This window comes from Cucurbita moschata, unplaced genomic scaffold (assembly GCF_002738365.1).
Source record: "Cucurbita moschata cultivar Rifu unplaced genomic scaffold, Cmos_1.0 Cmo_Scf00002, whole genome shotgun sequence".
Classification (NCBI taxonomy): domain Eukaryota; kingdom Viridiplantae; phylum Streptophyta; class Magnoliopsida; order Cucurbitales; family Cucurbitaceae; genus Cucurbita; species Cucurbita moschata.
Window position 1 is genome coordinate 4655154 of NW_019268518.1, and position 14563 is coordinate 4669716.

At 33.2% G+C, this 14563-nt stretch overlaps 4 protein-coding genes and 2 non-coding genes across 9 annotated transcripts in view; 4 read left to right on the forward strand and 2 right to left on the reverse strand.

Annotated features, from left to right (window-relative positions):
- Positions 1-156: 156 nt before the first annotated feature.
- Positions 157-2289, forward strand: LOC111463952 (putative serine/threonine-protein kinase). Of its 2 annotated transcripts, none has more exons than XM_023107988.1 (2): positions 157-1574; positions 2160-2289. In XM_023107988.1, exon 1 carries the CDS (start codon positions 367-369, stop codon positions 1525-1527), a length of 1161 nt encoding a protein of 386 aa, XP_022963756.1. In that variant the 5' UTR covers positions 157-366; the 3' UTR covers positions 1528-1574; positions 2160-2289. The 2 variants fall into 2 exon arrangements, with proteins under 2 accessions (XP_022963756.1, XP_022963746.1); XM_023107978.1 differs by having other exon boundaries at positions 157-1570; positions 2156-2289.
- Positions 2290-2862: 573 nt separating this feature from the next.
- LOC111464005 (light-harvesting complex-like protein OHP2, chloroplastic) lies at positions 2863-4942 on the reverse strand. Its single transcript, XM_023108054.1, has 2 exons — positions 4334-4942; positions 2863-3181 (listed from the first exon to the last, which is right to left on the reverse strand). Exons 1-2 carry the CDS (start codon positions 4789-4791, stop codon positions 3067-3069), a joined length of 573 nt encoding a protein of 190 aa, XP_022963822.1. The 5' UTR covers positions 4792-4942; the 3' UTR covers positions 2863-3066.
- Positions 4943-5037: 95 nt separating this feature from the next.
- Positions 5038-5109, forward strand: TRNAQ-CUG. Its single transcript has one exon. It is a non-coding gene; the product is annotated as a tRNA-Gln (tRNA).
- A 93-nt stretch (positions 5110-5202) lies between these two features.
- TRNAQ-CUG lies at positions 5203-5274 on the forward strand. Its single transcript has one exon. It is a non-coding gene; the product is annotated as a tRNA-Gln (tRNA).
- A 590-nt stretch (positions 5275-5864) lies between these two features.
- Positions 5865-8920, reverse strand: LOC111455621. Of its 3 annotated transcripts, XM_023097372.1 has the most exons (6): positions 8730-8920; positions 8311-8441; positions 7684-7765; positions 7351-7580; positions 6987-7311; positions 5865-6411 (listed from the first exon to the last, which is right to left on the reverse strand). In XM_023097372.1, the coding sequence occupies exons 4-6, from the start codon at positions 7565-7567 to the stop codon at positions 6345-6347; spliced, it is 609 nt and encodes a 202-aa protein (XP_022953140.1). In that variant the 5' UTR covers positions 7568-7580; positions 7684-7765; positions 8311-8441; positions 8730-8920; the 3' UTR covers positions 5865-6344. The 3 variants fall into 3 exon arrangements, with proteins under 3 accessions (XP_022953140.1, XP_022953125.1, XP_022953133.1); XM_023097357.1 differs by having other exon boundaries at positions 6987-7580; XM_023097365.1 differs by lacking the exons at positions 8311-8441; positions 8730-8920 and adding an exon at positions 8044-8264 and having other exon boundaries at positions 6987-7580.
- Positions 8921-14294: 5374 nt separating this feature from the next.
- Positions 14295-14563, forward strand: part of LOC111430421 (UDP-rhamnose/UDP-galactose transporter 6-like) — a 4216-nt gene continuing 3947 nt past the window's right edge. Inside the window, exon 1 of the mRNA XM_023066651.1 lies at positions 14295-14530. The gene's annotated coding sequence lies outside the window, so the exon portion shown is untranslated. The remainder of the gene's footprint in view (positions 14531-14563) is intronic.

Genomic DNA, 14563 nt, shown 5'->3' on the forward strand with positions numbered 1-14563 from the left:
ATACCCAATATAATTCTACAAAATTCATTATTAAAAATGTTACATTACTTTTTTTTTTTTATTATTATTATTTTAAAATTTTGAAAAGGAATTTGAAATTTTAACGAACAACCACTAAGGATAATTTTGAAATTTTTATGATTTATTTATTTATTTTGTAAAATTTGAAAATAAGATAATTAAGGAGTTGACTGTTTAAACACGAACCGTACTCTAATCATTGACTAGCGATGCGAGGTGCCCAATTCCTCAGCCCCATCTTCCTCGAACGCTCCTCCGTCGTCACTCGCCGCCCTCCCTTCCATTTCCCCTCAATCTCTCCTTCCGCCATTGAAATTCCTTCCACTTTCTCTTTCAGAACAGGCCATGCTATCCTCCTTACTCATAGTTTTTGCATCCCTTGCCAGTTTCATCGTCGGAACCGTAGTCCTCTTCTGCATCTTTTTTCTCTACCAACAAATCAAATCCAAGCATCGAATTACTCGCCACCAGCAACTTCGCAACCGCAATTTGGATCTCTCCTCTGTCACCGTCGATGGAATCGCATCCTTCGATCCTTCACTCTGTTTCTCCATGGCCGAACTTCGTTCCGCGACCAAGAATTTCAGTAACGATTTGATCGTCGGCGATGGCTCCTTCGGCATCGTCTACAAGGCTCGCCTCTCCTCCGGCGATAACGTCGCCATCAAGAAACTCAATCACGACGCGTTTCAAGGATTCAGAGAATTCCGAGCCGAGATGGAGACTCTCGGAAAACTCCGCCATCGGAACATCGTCAAGATCTTGGGATACTGCGTTTCCGGCTCCGATAGGCTCTTGATCTATGAGTTTCTTGAGAGAGGAAGCCTCGATAACTGCTTGTACGAGACCTCCACTTCGGCGGAGGCAGATAAGGGTTCCGATGGATGCTTGACCTCGAAGCAGCCATTGCCTTGGGAGACCAGGTTGAAGATCATGAGAGGCGTTGCTAATGGGCTTTCGTATTTACATGGGCTTTCTCAGCCCATTATTCATAGAGATATTAAGGCCGGCAATGTCTTATTGGACTCCGAATACGAGGCCCATATTGCTGATTTTGGGCTGGCACGTATGATTGATAGCTCTAGTTCGCACGTGTCGACTCAGTTCGCCGGAACTTGGGGATACATGAGGCCGGAATACAGGGATGGAGTGACGGCGGCGACTGTGAAGGCTGACGTGTATAGCTTTGGGATTTTAATGTTCGAGGTTGCTATGGGCCGGAGGCCCAATTTGCCGATGGTATTGGAGGATAGAGAAGTGGGCTTAATAGAATGGGCCAGGATTTTGGTGGCCCAAAATAAGCATATGGAAATGGTTGATGCAAGCATTTTGAAGGAGGATCTAGTGGAGGCAAATGTGAAGGAGTATTTTAGGATTGCTTGTTTGTGTACGAGTGAGAAGTCCAAGGAAAGACCTCTTATGTTGAATGTTGTCGAGTTGTTGGATCGGATTTATGACGTGAAGTTGCATGACGACAACGAGTATCAAAATAAGCTCGATGTGTAGTTAAGACAGCGGATAGCGACAATGATATTCATGTGGGAAGGAGATGTGATAAGATAAGGAATCAATACAAGGGGAATAAGATTCGGATTACCTTGTTGATCGAATATCTCAAGACAAGAACATTATTTGAGATTCGAATATCTCCACAAGCAAGATCTGATCAAATATCTCAACGCAAGAACACTTGATTGAGATTCGAATCACTCCACAAGCAAGATTGATCATGTCGAGCTTGAATGATTCTACATGCAACCTAAACTACATACAGTTGCAAAGAAACTTAGCCATTGGCTAAATAAAAGCACAAATGCTTCTTTTAATATATTTTCCAAGTCTACCTTCACACTTTATATAGTCTCAAAATGAAACTATTAAAGGCATTCCAAAAGTTGTAACATTCACACTTTATGGCCATAATTAGCCATTATGTAAATGTAACCGAAATTAAATGAAAAGTCTTAAAATACAATAACTCTAAATTATAACCCACTCAAAATTTACAACAATCAAACTTTATTCTTCTTCAATGTAGCATGAATAGAAACATCTTTTGATAATTTTGACAACCTTTTCTTCATATCTTCATTGAAGCATATTGTATGATTGATGTCTCTTGGTTCATATCAAGATGGGTAACATTTCTATTAAGAGGAATGTAAATAGTGCTTCGAGCCGACTATTCAAATAGGTCAACTGTAGAATGGGGATGTTGAGATGTTTATATTATTATTTTTATACAAGTATATATCACATATATGTGTCTGAGATTTATCGATGATGTGATTTAGTAATAGGTTATGTTGTTATATTTAGCTTCCATCGTGAACACATTTAAAAAGTAAGCTTCATGTCGAACTTTCAGCCTAACATTACATTTTTTTATCAAAAGGTCGATAGTTTGAATTTTTATTTTTACAAATTGTTTTAAGAAATCATAATACATTTTCAATCAAAATGTCAACAGTTTGAATTTTCATTTCTACCGATTGTACTCAAAAGAAAAATTAGATTGGCAGTGTCACCTGAATGTTCAAGTTGGTAATGTACTTTTGACGTTGTGTTTGTGAGAATAGTTCGATTAGGTTAGCTCTGTCTATCCTTAATCTTAAATAGAGAGTTAATAAGGTATTAACGTTAAATTTCTTTCTAAGGAGAAAAATGCATATAGATAAAAATACTCGAACTATCCTTAAAGTAGGAATCAATAAGAACGTTGGAAAGAAAGCATTCATCCATTCCACTGCATCACATTTTGATCCGTGCATCTAAATTTCAAGGTAGGCAACTAGAAATACAACATTTATCGATATTATTATCGACAAAAATAAGACAATCTATCATATTTTCGAGATGGATTATAATCTCTCCGATAAATAACTAAGAAAGAACTTTATATATAAACAGAAGAACAGTAAGCATTGCAAGGAGCACAAACTTGAATGGCAATTGGTGTATCAAACAACGAATCTCAAGAACACTATGAAATGAATTACAAGATGTAGATACATTAAAAATTAAACATGGACCTTGTTCATCGTGTCAATCGAGATCAACTATCCCAAAATTTGAAAGGAGGATCTTTACTTGATCAACAAAGTTTGAACCAGTTGCATACTCTGTCAGCAATCCAACAGCAAAACCAAACATTGCCCACCTGTTGGGGGAAAAACGTCTCAGTAAGAGTAATGATGACACCCTTAACGAGTAAAATGAACAGCTGATTGCTACTAGCAACTATGAGATTCAGTCAAATATGGAATGAAGGTACACAAAGAACCAGTTCAATTCAGTCAGATTCACATCTTCAGGAGCAACATCTAAATCAAATACATTCCATTTCCATAAAATCAACACAAAACACATGGATATCTGTGAGATCCCACGTTGATCGGAGAGAGAAACGAGGGCTAACGAGGACGCAGGGCTCTGAAGGGGGTGGATTGTGAGATCCCACGTTGATTGGAGAGGGGAACGCGGGCTAACGAGGATGCAGGGCCCTGAAAGGGGTGGATTGTGAGATCCCACATCGATTGGAGAGTGGAACGAGAGCTAACGAGGAGGCAGGGCCCTAAAAGGGGTGGATTATGGGATCCCACATCGGTTGGAGAGTAGAACAAAGTATCCTTTATAAGGGTGTAGAAACCTCTCCCTAGTAGATGCGTTCTAAAAATCTTAAGGGAAAGCTCAAAGAGGACAATATTTGCTAGGTAGGATTGGGCTGTTACAGTATTTGATCTTTATTGTGCTTCTTCTATCAATTAGAATAAAGTATCTAGACATACCTATTTCTTCATATTTCTACTTCTACGAAGTGCTACAGGTCATTAAAGATCACAGCCGTAGATTGTGGTGAGAACGGGTTTCGTTCTAGTGGCCGAAAATAATACTTCAAAGCTTTCGTATGTTCTCCATTCCTTGCGTAGATAAGACCTAGATAAGACCTATGTTATAGAGAATATAACTTCGATCATAGGGATTGACTTCTAGTCGCGAACATCTAAATCAAATACATTCTTAATCTAAATTGAATGCAGGTTTTGAATAAAATCAGCACAAACCACAGTGGATATGATTCTGGAACAGAAGCAGTCGTGCAAACGATCCTCCAAAGTACATGGGAAATGGATTGGTTATCCATGAAGATAAAGAAAGAATTCTTGTACTTGTGCTAAAAGGAATGGAGTTCACTAGTTTAGGCACAAGAACATAATCAAAACTTATAATGGAGTTCACTAGGGAGAATATCCAGCTTCAAAATTTAATAATCATCGATAAAATCGGAGGAGAAAAGAGGAAATGAAATCACCTGCCATTAGAAATTTCATTCTTCCCGATGAAGCCAAAGAACGGTCCCTGATCAGCCTCATCAAGCTTCTTCTGCTTAAAATACTCCTGAAGCTCCTTAGCCTTCTGCCTCTGAAACTCTAAAGTGATCGTATTATCCTGTTTTGCAACATACGCCTTCCCCGACGGCTGAGCAACAGGAGCCGTCGCCGAAGAAGGAGGCGGCTTGAGAGGAGGCGGCGGCGAAGGCGGCGACGGCTCTCTCAGAGAAGGAGCCGCCGGTCTCCTGATAGGGCCGTCGGTCTGAGAGCTCCGAATGGTGAAGACAAAAGGTTTGGAGGAGGAGAATCTGATGGAACTGTGAGCGGACGATGAAGAAGTGGAACTGGCAGCCGAAGCCGACGGAGAAACGGCCGCCGACGACGAGGAAACGGTGGGGATTTTGATTTTGGCAAAGGGGAATGAACAGGCCCCCGACATTTCGCCTTGTATCTCTGAAATTTCTCTATCAGATTCTTGTGGAACTGAAATGGATTCGGATTAGAGGAATTGAAGTCAAAATCGAGTGGATGTGTTTGGTGTGGATACGATGTGGCCAAGTTTCAGAAGAATACAAGCCATTGAGGGGTTTAGGGAATGAAGAAAGACGGTCCATTCAATCGACTTTCAAGCGCCATTTTATTAATAACGTATATAAAAATAATTTTTAGATCGTACAAACAAAATGGTTCTATGGTCTAGTGGTCAGGACATTGGACTCTGAATCCAGTAACCCGAGTTCAAATCTCGGTAGAACCTAATTTCGTTTTTTAGTTTCTATAAATTAATAATACAATATTTTATTATAAACAAAATTTTATAATTAATATAAACTTGAGACGTTATAAAAATGGTTCTATGGTCTAGTGGTTAGGACATTGGACTCTGAATCCAGTAACCCGAGTTCAAATCTCGGTAGAACCTAATATTTTTCATTTATTTATAATTAATATAAATAAAATATTTTAGTCCTATTATAATATATATGTGTTTAGTTCAAAGTTATAATGTTCTAACCATGTGCATACTTTAAAAATTAATATTAAAAGTTTTATTATATTCATGTGAATGTGTAATATAATTTGATAAACAGAGTAAAAAATCAAAATTTTGAATTCACTTTTCTGTTTTTATTTAAACAAATAAGTTAGCAAAAAGCTTCTTTAAAAATAAATGTAAAGTTTCAAATAATAAAAATTTATTATATAGTTTATAAAAAAAAAATATTTATCGTTATATATCTCGGTTAATTAAAACATATACCATAAACTAATAACACTCATATTATTTATAAACTAATAACACTCATATTATTTTCCATAAACTAACTAAAAAGCCATTTAAAAATAATTTTAAAGGTTCATTTTCATTTTCATTTTCAAAGTGGGTTAGTTTGAACTTTAAAGGTTCATTTTCTACTCAATGTTATCAAGAGGATTTGGCTCGCTAGTGACCTGCACGGTTCAGTTTACTCATTGTTCATGCGGATAATTTCAAGCTGAAATGAACAAGACTTCGGCTGCCCACTCTTCCATTTTTAACCCCAAAAACATTTCCACAAACAGAGCATTGAATCAACAAAACAGAGTTCATCTTAATATCATCCTAATCTCAACCAATCAAAGCCTAATCAAAAGCTTCCTTTTGAATACCCAACAGTAAATATCCCCAAAAAATTGTTCATAGAGTAAATAGTAACGAAGAAATATGGAAAATACAGTGAAAAAGCAACAAAAAGTGCTGAAAAGTGAAACTCATCCATCCATGCGAAAAAAGAAACTTACTGAAACCAGCACTACCGTGGATAGGTGATCATCGCGAAGAACATGGGAACCAGCAGAATTCCTGGTTGGTTTCTGTTTTTGTCTAAAATTGCTGACAAAGCTTCCTCTATCATGAAAAAAAATCTTGAGCGAACAAGTTGATCTGATTCGAGTCGGCAGATTTTTGAGGATCTAGAGCACACATCATCAATGGTAAAAATGGGGTTTGAATTACATGATACTGCATAAACACCTCCTTTTTCCAAAATCATTTTCATCGTCCGATACATTTATTTCACTGCATTCGGGATTAAGATTCAAACTGATCAGAAATACAAACTTAGATGGGATACAATCAGCAAATTCTGAGAAATAGGGTTAGGTTTTTGGTTATACTACGCCAAGAATTTCATCTGTAGTATGAATTCGATCTAAGGTCAATAGACAAAACAGTATGATTTGTATATTTTCAAGCTAGAAGGGTGTTTTAAGTTGTTTTTAAAACATGAGAATATGATCTGCACGAAGAAGAACTATTTCTAAAAAATAACTGCAATCTAATGCGTTCTATTTATTGAACAGGGTTCTATGGTCGTTCCACGACCCCTGGATATCGAAGGCGTTTATGAGGTGATCTCGTAGTTCCTACGGGTGGAGACGATGGGGTCATGTGTGAATTAGGCTTTACAGAGGGCAAGGTTGCAGCATATTAGTGTCACTATGAAAACTTAAAATTTTCCATTGTTCAAAAAGAATGATGTGACGAACATTGTTCAAAAAGAAAGCATGGAACACGAACATGCAATATTTCACAAGCTTCATAAATTATGATTCTTCTAAAAATGGGATTTCAAAAAATTAAAGTTTTCATACCTTGGTTCAAATTCTTTGACTTCAGCAAGCTCGCTTCCACAAGTATCTATCCACTGCACTTTCCTTCTTTCTACATGACTGGAATCACAACTACCCTTTCCTCCCAATGCTTCATTTCCATCAGCATTCCCAACAGAAACTACAGTAGCATCTGGTGCTTTTTTCAAGCTACTTTTAAGCACCATTTTGCTTGCAAGATTCTCATCATTTGAACTAAGAACTTGATTCTTGCCATTATCAGAAAGTGGAGATGTTTTTAAACTATCTTGGCGTTGTGTACTGGCTGCTTTCTTCAAAATAGATGAATTTGGCCCTGCTGGATTATCTTTCTTCAAAATAGATGAATTTGGCCCTGCTGGATTATGGCGAAAGCAGCGTAAGGAGGAGGAGGCACACCTCCAGGAAATCCACGTCTTTGTCGAAGCCAGCTCGTTAAGGTCAGGCTCTCGGTCCAACAACAATGGCAAAACTCTCATGGGTTTAACTTCGCTCTTCTGACCCAAGAAAAGAAGGGTCAAGCTACTGCTATAACCAGAAGCTGAAGAAGAAAAGAACCCTCCGCCTTCTGCTAACAATAACATCAGTTGTGTTCATCTGGGAACCCAAAAAGTATGTCAACAACGATCCCCTACTCAGAATATATGAGTACCCCTCCCATTCATCCATCTATAACTCAGAATCGAAATGTTCATTGTACCTATCACCATCGAAGTGTTCGTCTGCTCGTAAGCTCTACCTCAGATGTTGAAATTTCTTTCTACTAATCCGTGCCAGGTTGCCTGTAGTTTAGAACTTCATCAAAATGGGCCAAGATTTCTAGTTTCTTAAAGCATTCAAATACAAACTAAAGGCATAAACACAAGCAACAAAGTCCTACGAAATCTACACTTCAACAAAAGATTATTCAATATCGTGATGCCATTTTCAGTCATAAATTACCCTACAAAGATGTCGCCAAACAATGTGCTAAATAGAATCGAAGTAAGAAGACAGAATCAGATAAAATCATGATATGAAAATAGCATGCTCGACATTTTAAACGCAGAATTTTCTCTACCTCTCCGACAAGTTCTCCAAATTTCAAAACTGGAGGCTATGGCCGAACTTCAATATTCTCTATTATTGAAATCTAACCACTGCTACGGATCCAGTGGCGATTTCACATGGTTAAGAGAATGTTCAAATCATCAACATTATTGAAACAGAAAATCGGAACAATTTCATTGCAGCCAAAAAGTAAAGAAAGAAAATGACAGGCAAACTAATAAATAATAGGAGTAGATGAAATTAATTCGTGAAAGAGGAAACAGAGAGCTACTACTACCGGACCACATGCGAAGAATCTCCCGCCGTTATTCTAATCTTCACGAAACTCGATAAGATACAACTTTCTGCTTTCTCCGAAACTCCTAAACGATCCAAAAACTCGGATAATGAATTGAAATCTACAATCTCCTGCGCAAAAATCAAGAATCGTTTCAAACAAAAATTAACAATCAAAACGAGCATCTCACTGGCCATTACGCTCTGTTAAATGCAGATAAGTATACAAACATTTCAGAAATCTACAAATTACTTCCACTTGAGAAGACCACTACAAATTACCAAACAACTCTTAGCAAAATGAGGTTTCACATTCTTCGAAACAAACACAAATTCGAAGAACAAACGATCCATTCGATTCGATTCCTCGGGTACAAAAAAATGACATCGAACAGAGAAGGAGAAAAAGTGTGGCTGTACCTGACTGCAGATTCGAACCAGATGTGACAGAGAGAGAAAGAATAACGCAACAAAATCGTCAGAGCCGCCGAGTTCACTCCCGAAACTCTGCCGATTATGCTGGTGAAAATGGCAGTAGAGGTAAGAATCGCCGAGGAATTGGGAGAGAGAGAGCAGAGAATATCTTAAAGAATAAAAGAAGAAAAAAAATGAGTAGAGCAGGGAAGACAAAGATGGTGACTCTCAGGCGCATGATAGTGATGGGTCCCACCTATATTTTTTTTTTAAATATTTAATTAACCTTCATTTATAATTATTATTTTTTCTTTCTTTTAATCAAGCAAATAAATTATTTAAAATGAAGGTGGGGCCAATCGTCATTTCCGACAGGGAATTTTATTTAAATTATATTTCCAATAAATAGAGATAAATTATTAATAATTTCTCGACAGGAAATATTATGGCTGGTTTGGAATCATTTTTTATTTTTATTTTATTTTTTAAGGAAAAAAATTAGTACTTGTTCTTAATACCTTACCTCTCTAATGGTCTAATGGCCCAGATCTATAGCTAGTAGATATTGTTCCGCTTCTCACACTCTTAGAAAGGCTGGTTTGTTCTCCTCTCCAACTAATGTGAGACATCACAATCCACCCCCCTTCGAGCCCCAACCTCCTCGCTGGCACTCTTTCCTTCTTCCAATCGATGTGGGATCGCCTCCAAATCCACCCCACTTTGAGGCCAGCGTCCTTACTAGCACATCGTCCGGTGTCTGGCTCTGATACCACTAATAACGGCTCAGATCCACCGCTAGCAGATATTGTTCTCTTTGTGCTTTCTTGACCCTCAAAGCTTTAAAACGGTCTTCTAGGGGAATGTTCCACACTCTTATAAATGGTTGTTTGTTCTCCCCCAACTAATGTAGAACATCACAATCCACCCCTTTTGAGGTCAGCGTTCTTACTGACACACTGTCCAGTGTTTGGCTTTGATATCACTAATAACGGCTCAGATTCACCGCTAGCAGACATTGTCCTCTTTGGGCTTCCCCTCAAGGCTTTAAAACGCGTCTTCTAGGGGAAGGTTTCACACTCTTATAAATGATAGTTTGTTCTCCTCCCAACAACGTGGGACATCACATCCTCTAATATCTAATTTTTTTGGTTTTATTTAAAAAAATTTAATTGTGATTTTATAGAAATATAAAATTAATCAATAGATTAAAGTAAAAATCTATCTAAAAAATTTTCAAAAAAGTATAGACACAATGATTATAAATAAATTAAGAAACAAGAAAATAAAATTTTAAAATAAATAAATAAATAAATAAAATATCCCAACAAAAAAGGTTGTATGCTTAAATTGATTACCTCAATGTTTATATATATATATATGATTTTATATTAATTAAAATACGTGGAAATAAGCGTTAGAAGAAAATTAAAAAATATATATATTTTTGAAAAAATTAATTCAATTGAAAATTGCTTTTTAGGCATCAAATCTTCCTGACATGCTTCTATTTTGGGAAACACTTCCAAGATTTTTAACCAAAAATTATTTTAATTTTGGCTTTCATTAATTACATGTCTGCCCTCTCCTTTTTTTTTTTTTAATCAATAATAATTATTATCACTTTTTAGGCACTAATTTTTATGCTAATTGCTATTATCTTTTACAATTATGGGTTTAGTTGAAATATCTTTTATAATTACTTAGTTTTTTTAATATTTTTATTAAAATCCAATTGATTTTTTAAAAATATTAAAATCATTTTAGAAAAATGGTAAGAAAATAAGTAAAATTTTAAAAAATTCCATGATAATCATTTAACATGAATTCTAACTTTAATTAACAACTTTTTAAATTCATAATTTTTAATTAAAATCTATTTACTTTTTAGAGAAAAATTATAATTTGATATATTATTTAAATTAATATTGATTAATTAGTGAAATAAAAGTACTTTTTTAGAACTAAAAAAGTAAATGTGGTCCAAATATATAAATTTTTTTATTTTCTAAATAATGTACTTTATTGTTGAATAAAACCATTAATATATTATTATCTTACTGTATTTGGCTGTAACTTCCCCTTTCAGATATTAAAAGTTACTTTTTAGTTAAATTAAAATCACTTTTCAAATTCATCATTATATTTAAATAGGTAAACGAAAAGTGTTATTAAAAATTTTACAAACGCCTTGAGCTGTTTTGGGAAAACAATAATTAAAGTTACAATTAAAAACATGCTATATTATAAAATCCTTTCCAGCTTTAAAAAGTTTATATGCTTAAATAAAAATATTATTATCATTAATTTTAGATCCAACAATTCCTAGAGTTTCTTATTTTAAAGCAAAAATAGGGTAAAAAATTTTAAAAATACTCAAAACTTTCAAAATTTGTTCTCCTCACTGACACGCCTTGTGTCTACCCCTTCGAAGAACAGCGAGAAGACTGACACATCGTTCGGTGTCTGGCTCTGATACCATTTGTAACGCTCTAGATTCACCGTTAGCGGATATTGTCCTCTTTGGACTTTTCCTCAAAGCTTTAAAACGCGTCTGCTATGAGAAGGTTTCTGCACCCTTATAAAGAGTGATTTGTTCTCCTCTTCAATCAACGTGAGACATCACATAATATTTATAAATTTTGTATTTTATTTAATAATCACAGTTGGTTTTGAAAAAAAAAAAATCATTAGTACTTTATTTAAAAATAAAAAAAAATCTTAAATTTTTAATAATGTTTAAAAAATATCCTAAAATTTTAACCAGTCTCATTAATATCTTTTGACTTTTAACTTTTAAAAAAGGTAAAAAAATAGGTTGAAAAAATACATATGAAAATTTAAAAATATCAATAACACAATTTACATCTATATAAAAAATCATCAAATAAATTATTAATATCTCATATATTATTTTCGAGCTTTTTAATATTATTTTTAAAAGTTCATTAAATATAGTACTTTATTTTTATTTTATTTTATAATATTTTATAAATAAAGATATATATATATATATTAATATTTAAAGATAAGAACCAAACATTTCTTAAAGTTTGAGTTTGAGTGTATTTTTTATAAAATAAATTGTTGATGATTATTACTTAAAACTCCGATTACCATGCTTTTAAATTTTTAAAATATTTTTAAAATATTTTTGAAATAAATAAAAAAAATATTTTTATTAATTTAGCGGTTATGATTACACTTTTTTTAGTTGAAAAAAAAAAAAGTTAGAACTAAAAGTTTGTGTGGGTATATATAATGAGTAAAGCAGAAAGTTAGAGATAAAAGGAAAGGAGAAAAGATTGGACATTTCTGAAATGGAAATGACAACGGTGGCAGCCTCCCATTATTCTGTCCCTAACCCAATTATGCCTTTGTCTTTGTGGGCCCAAACAAGGCCCAACACACACCCCCTCTCTCTTTCCTCTTTTTTATTCATTTTTATAATTATTTGTATATATTTTATGCTAACATTTAAATTTATAATGTTCTATCCAACAATATTAATTTTTAATAATATTCTTAATTTTTTTTAAAAAACTATTACCTTTAATTATGTACCAAAATCATCAATATTTTAAAATTTTAAAAAACAACAGAATTTGGGGATTTTAAAAGTCTATGTTGAGGATTATTGTAAGTGAGTCCCACTGGTTAATTTAGTGGAAGATCATGGATTTATAAGTGAAAAATAATATCTCCATTAGAATGAGGCCTTTTGGAGAAGCCTAAAGCAAAGTCACGAGAGCTTATGCTCAAAGTTGACAATATCGTACCATTGTGGAGAGTCGTGATTCCTAACATTTTATGTAACTCTATACCTATCATTTGTTTATTTTTTATTATTTTAATTATTTAAAATTTTATTGTTATTTTTTTATATTTTGTGTTATTTATTAATTTGGTTTTCTCAATTTTCTTTCCTTTGTTACTTTTCTTTTATTATATTTTTTGTTGTTGTTGTTTTTTTTAATATGATATTTTCCGGTTATTTATCTTTATATTTATATTTATTATTATTTGTTCTTTTTATAACTCTCTTTTAACTTATTTTCTTTTTTTTAATTATTTGTATTTGTGGTTTTGGGGTTTCCTTTACCTATTTATTTTTATTTACAATGAAGTGTTGAAAATAGTGAAATAAATTAATTATATTTAATTTTTTAATATAAGGTTTATAATTAATTGTTCAATTCGATTTAGTATTTAAAATTGTATTAAAATCATTTATTAGGAATAATTATTATAATTGACTGATAAAGAAACTCGAAAACAACAAGTTTAAGACATATTATTTATAAATAAAAATTAAATCAAATAAAGTTTATATAATTTTATCATATATTTATCTCATTTAATATAAATTACTTTACTCAAATAGTAAAGATTAACATTTTCATTTTATATAACTTAAAAAAAATATATATATATTTTAAATTAAACCATTTTTAGACACAAAATTAAAGCTTCCAAACAAAGGAAGTAAATCACATTTTTATTGACAATTCTACGTGCTCGTGAATTCAACATCAATATGAGCGTTGAATTGACGTTATGCTCTAATAAATTAATAAAATATAAACTAAGCAACAACAAGACGTGTGCATACCCGAGCTTATGAAAGGCATATAAATGAACCATAACAACATTCAAATCAAACAAATACTAAAAATATACGTTAGACTTAAAAAAATGATTAAAAGTACTGATAATTACTATTTATACCAAGGTATTTTTTTTCCTGGTTCAATAGTAAAAACTCTCATGTTTAGCTTGAATCAATATGTTGGGTGACCTCCTATAATTAAATAATTTTAAAAATTGTTCCATTGTTGACTGGTTAGGACATTAGACTTTGAATTTGATAACTTAGAGTCCAAAACCTCGAACCTAAACTTATTTATTTGTATTTTTATAAATTAATAATATATATTTCGTCCGGTGAATTATAACCGTTATCTACATTATTATTTTTTTAAAAACTCAAATGTTTAAATTAGATTAATCTTATCTCAGGTGACCTCCTATAATTAAATAATTTTGAGATGTTATTTACAAAATGGTTCTATGGTCTAGTGGTTAGGACATTGGACATTGGACTCTGAATCCAGTAACTTATTTTATTTTAGTTTTTATAAATTAATAACACAATAAATAAATAAATTAATAAAATATATTTTAGTTTTTATAAATTAATAACACAATAAATAAATATATATATATATATATATATATGATGCTAAATTAATAAAATATAAACTATATAGCAACGAAATGTGTGACACCCGAGTTGGATCAATCCTATATCGGGTGACTTCCTGACCGTCTTTTTATTTTAAATTATTTAAAAAGGTATATAATGTTTATTTATTAATTTATTTTGTTGTTTTAATAATAATAATAATAATAATAATAAAATAGTAGCAATGGTAACGCAACAGAAGTTAACATACTACAAAGGCACAGCGATGGAAGGTGGGCCCCACGAAAGCCCAACTGCGAAATCGTGGGCATCGAAATTAAGCTTACATCTCTCCACGAGCCCTTCATTGCCCAACTGACCTTCTGCGTTTCCATTTTCATTTCCATTTTTCCACAAATCCAAAAGAAAAAAAAAAAAAACTCTCTGAATCTCACGAACACAAACGCCACTCTGATTCAATAAAATTCGTAACCGTTCTAAATCCCAACTCTTTGCTCTTCCTTCTTCAATCTGCCTGCCCTAAACTGGTTGTTTTTCTCTCTGTCACTCTTCCTCCTCTCCGATTTTTCGCCCACACTGTGCCCATGCGTCCTTCGATTTGACGGTATCTGTCGTGTTTTTTTTTTTTTTTTTTCTT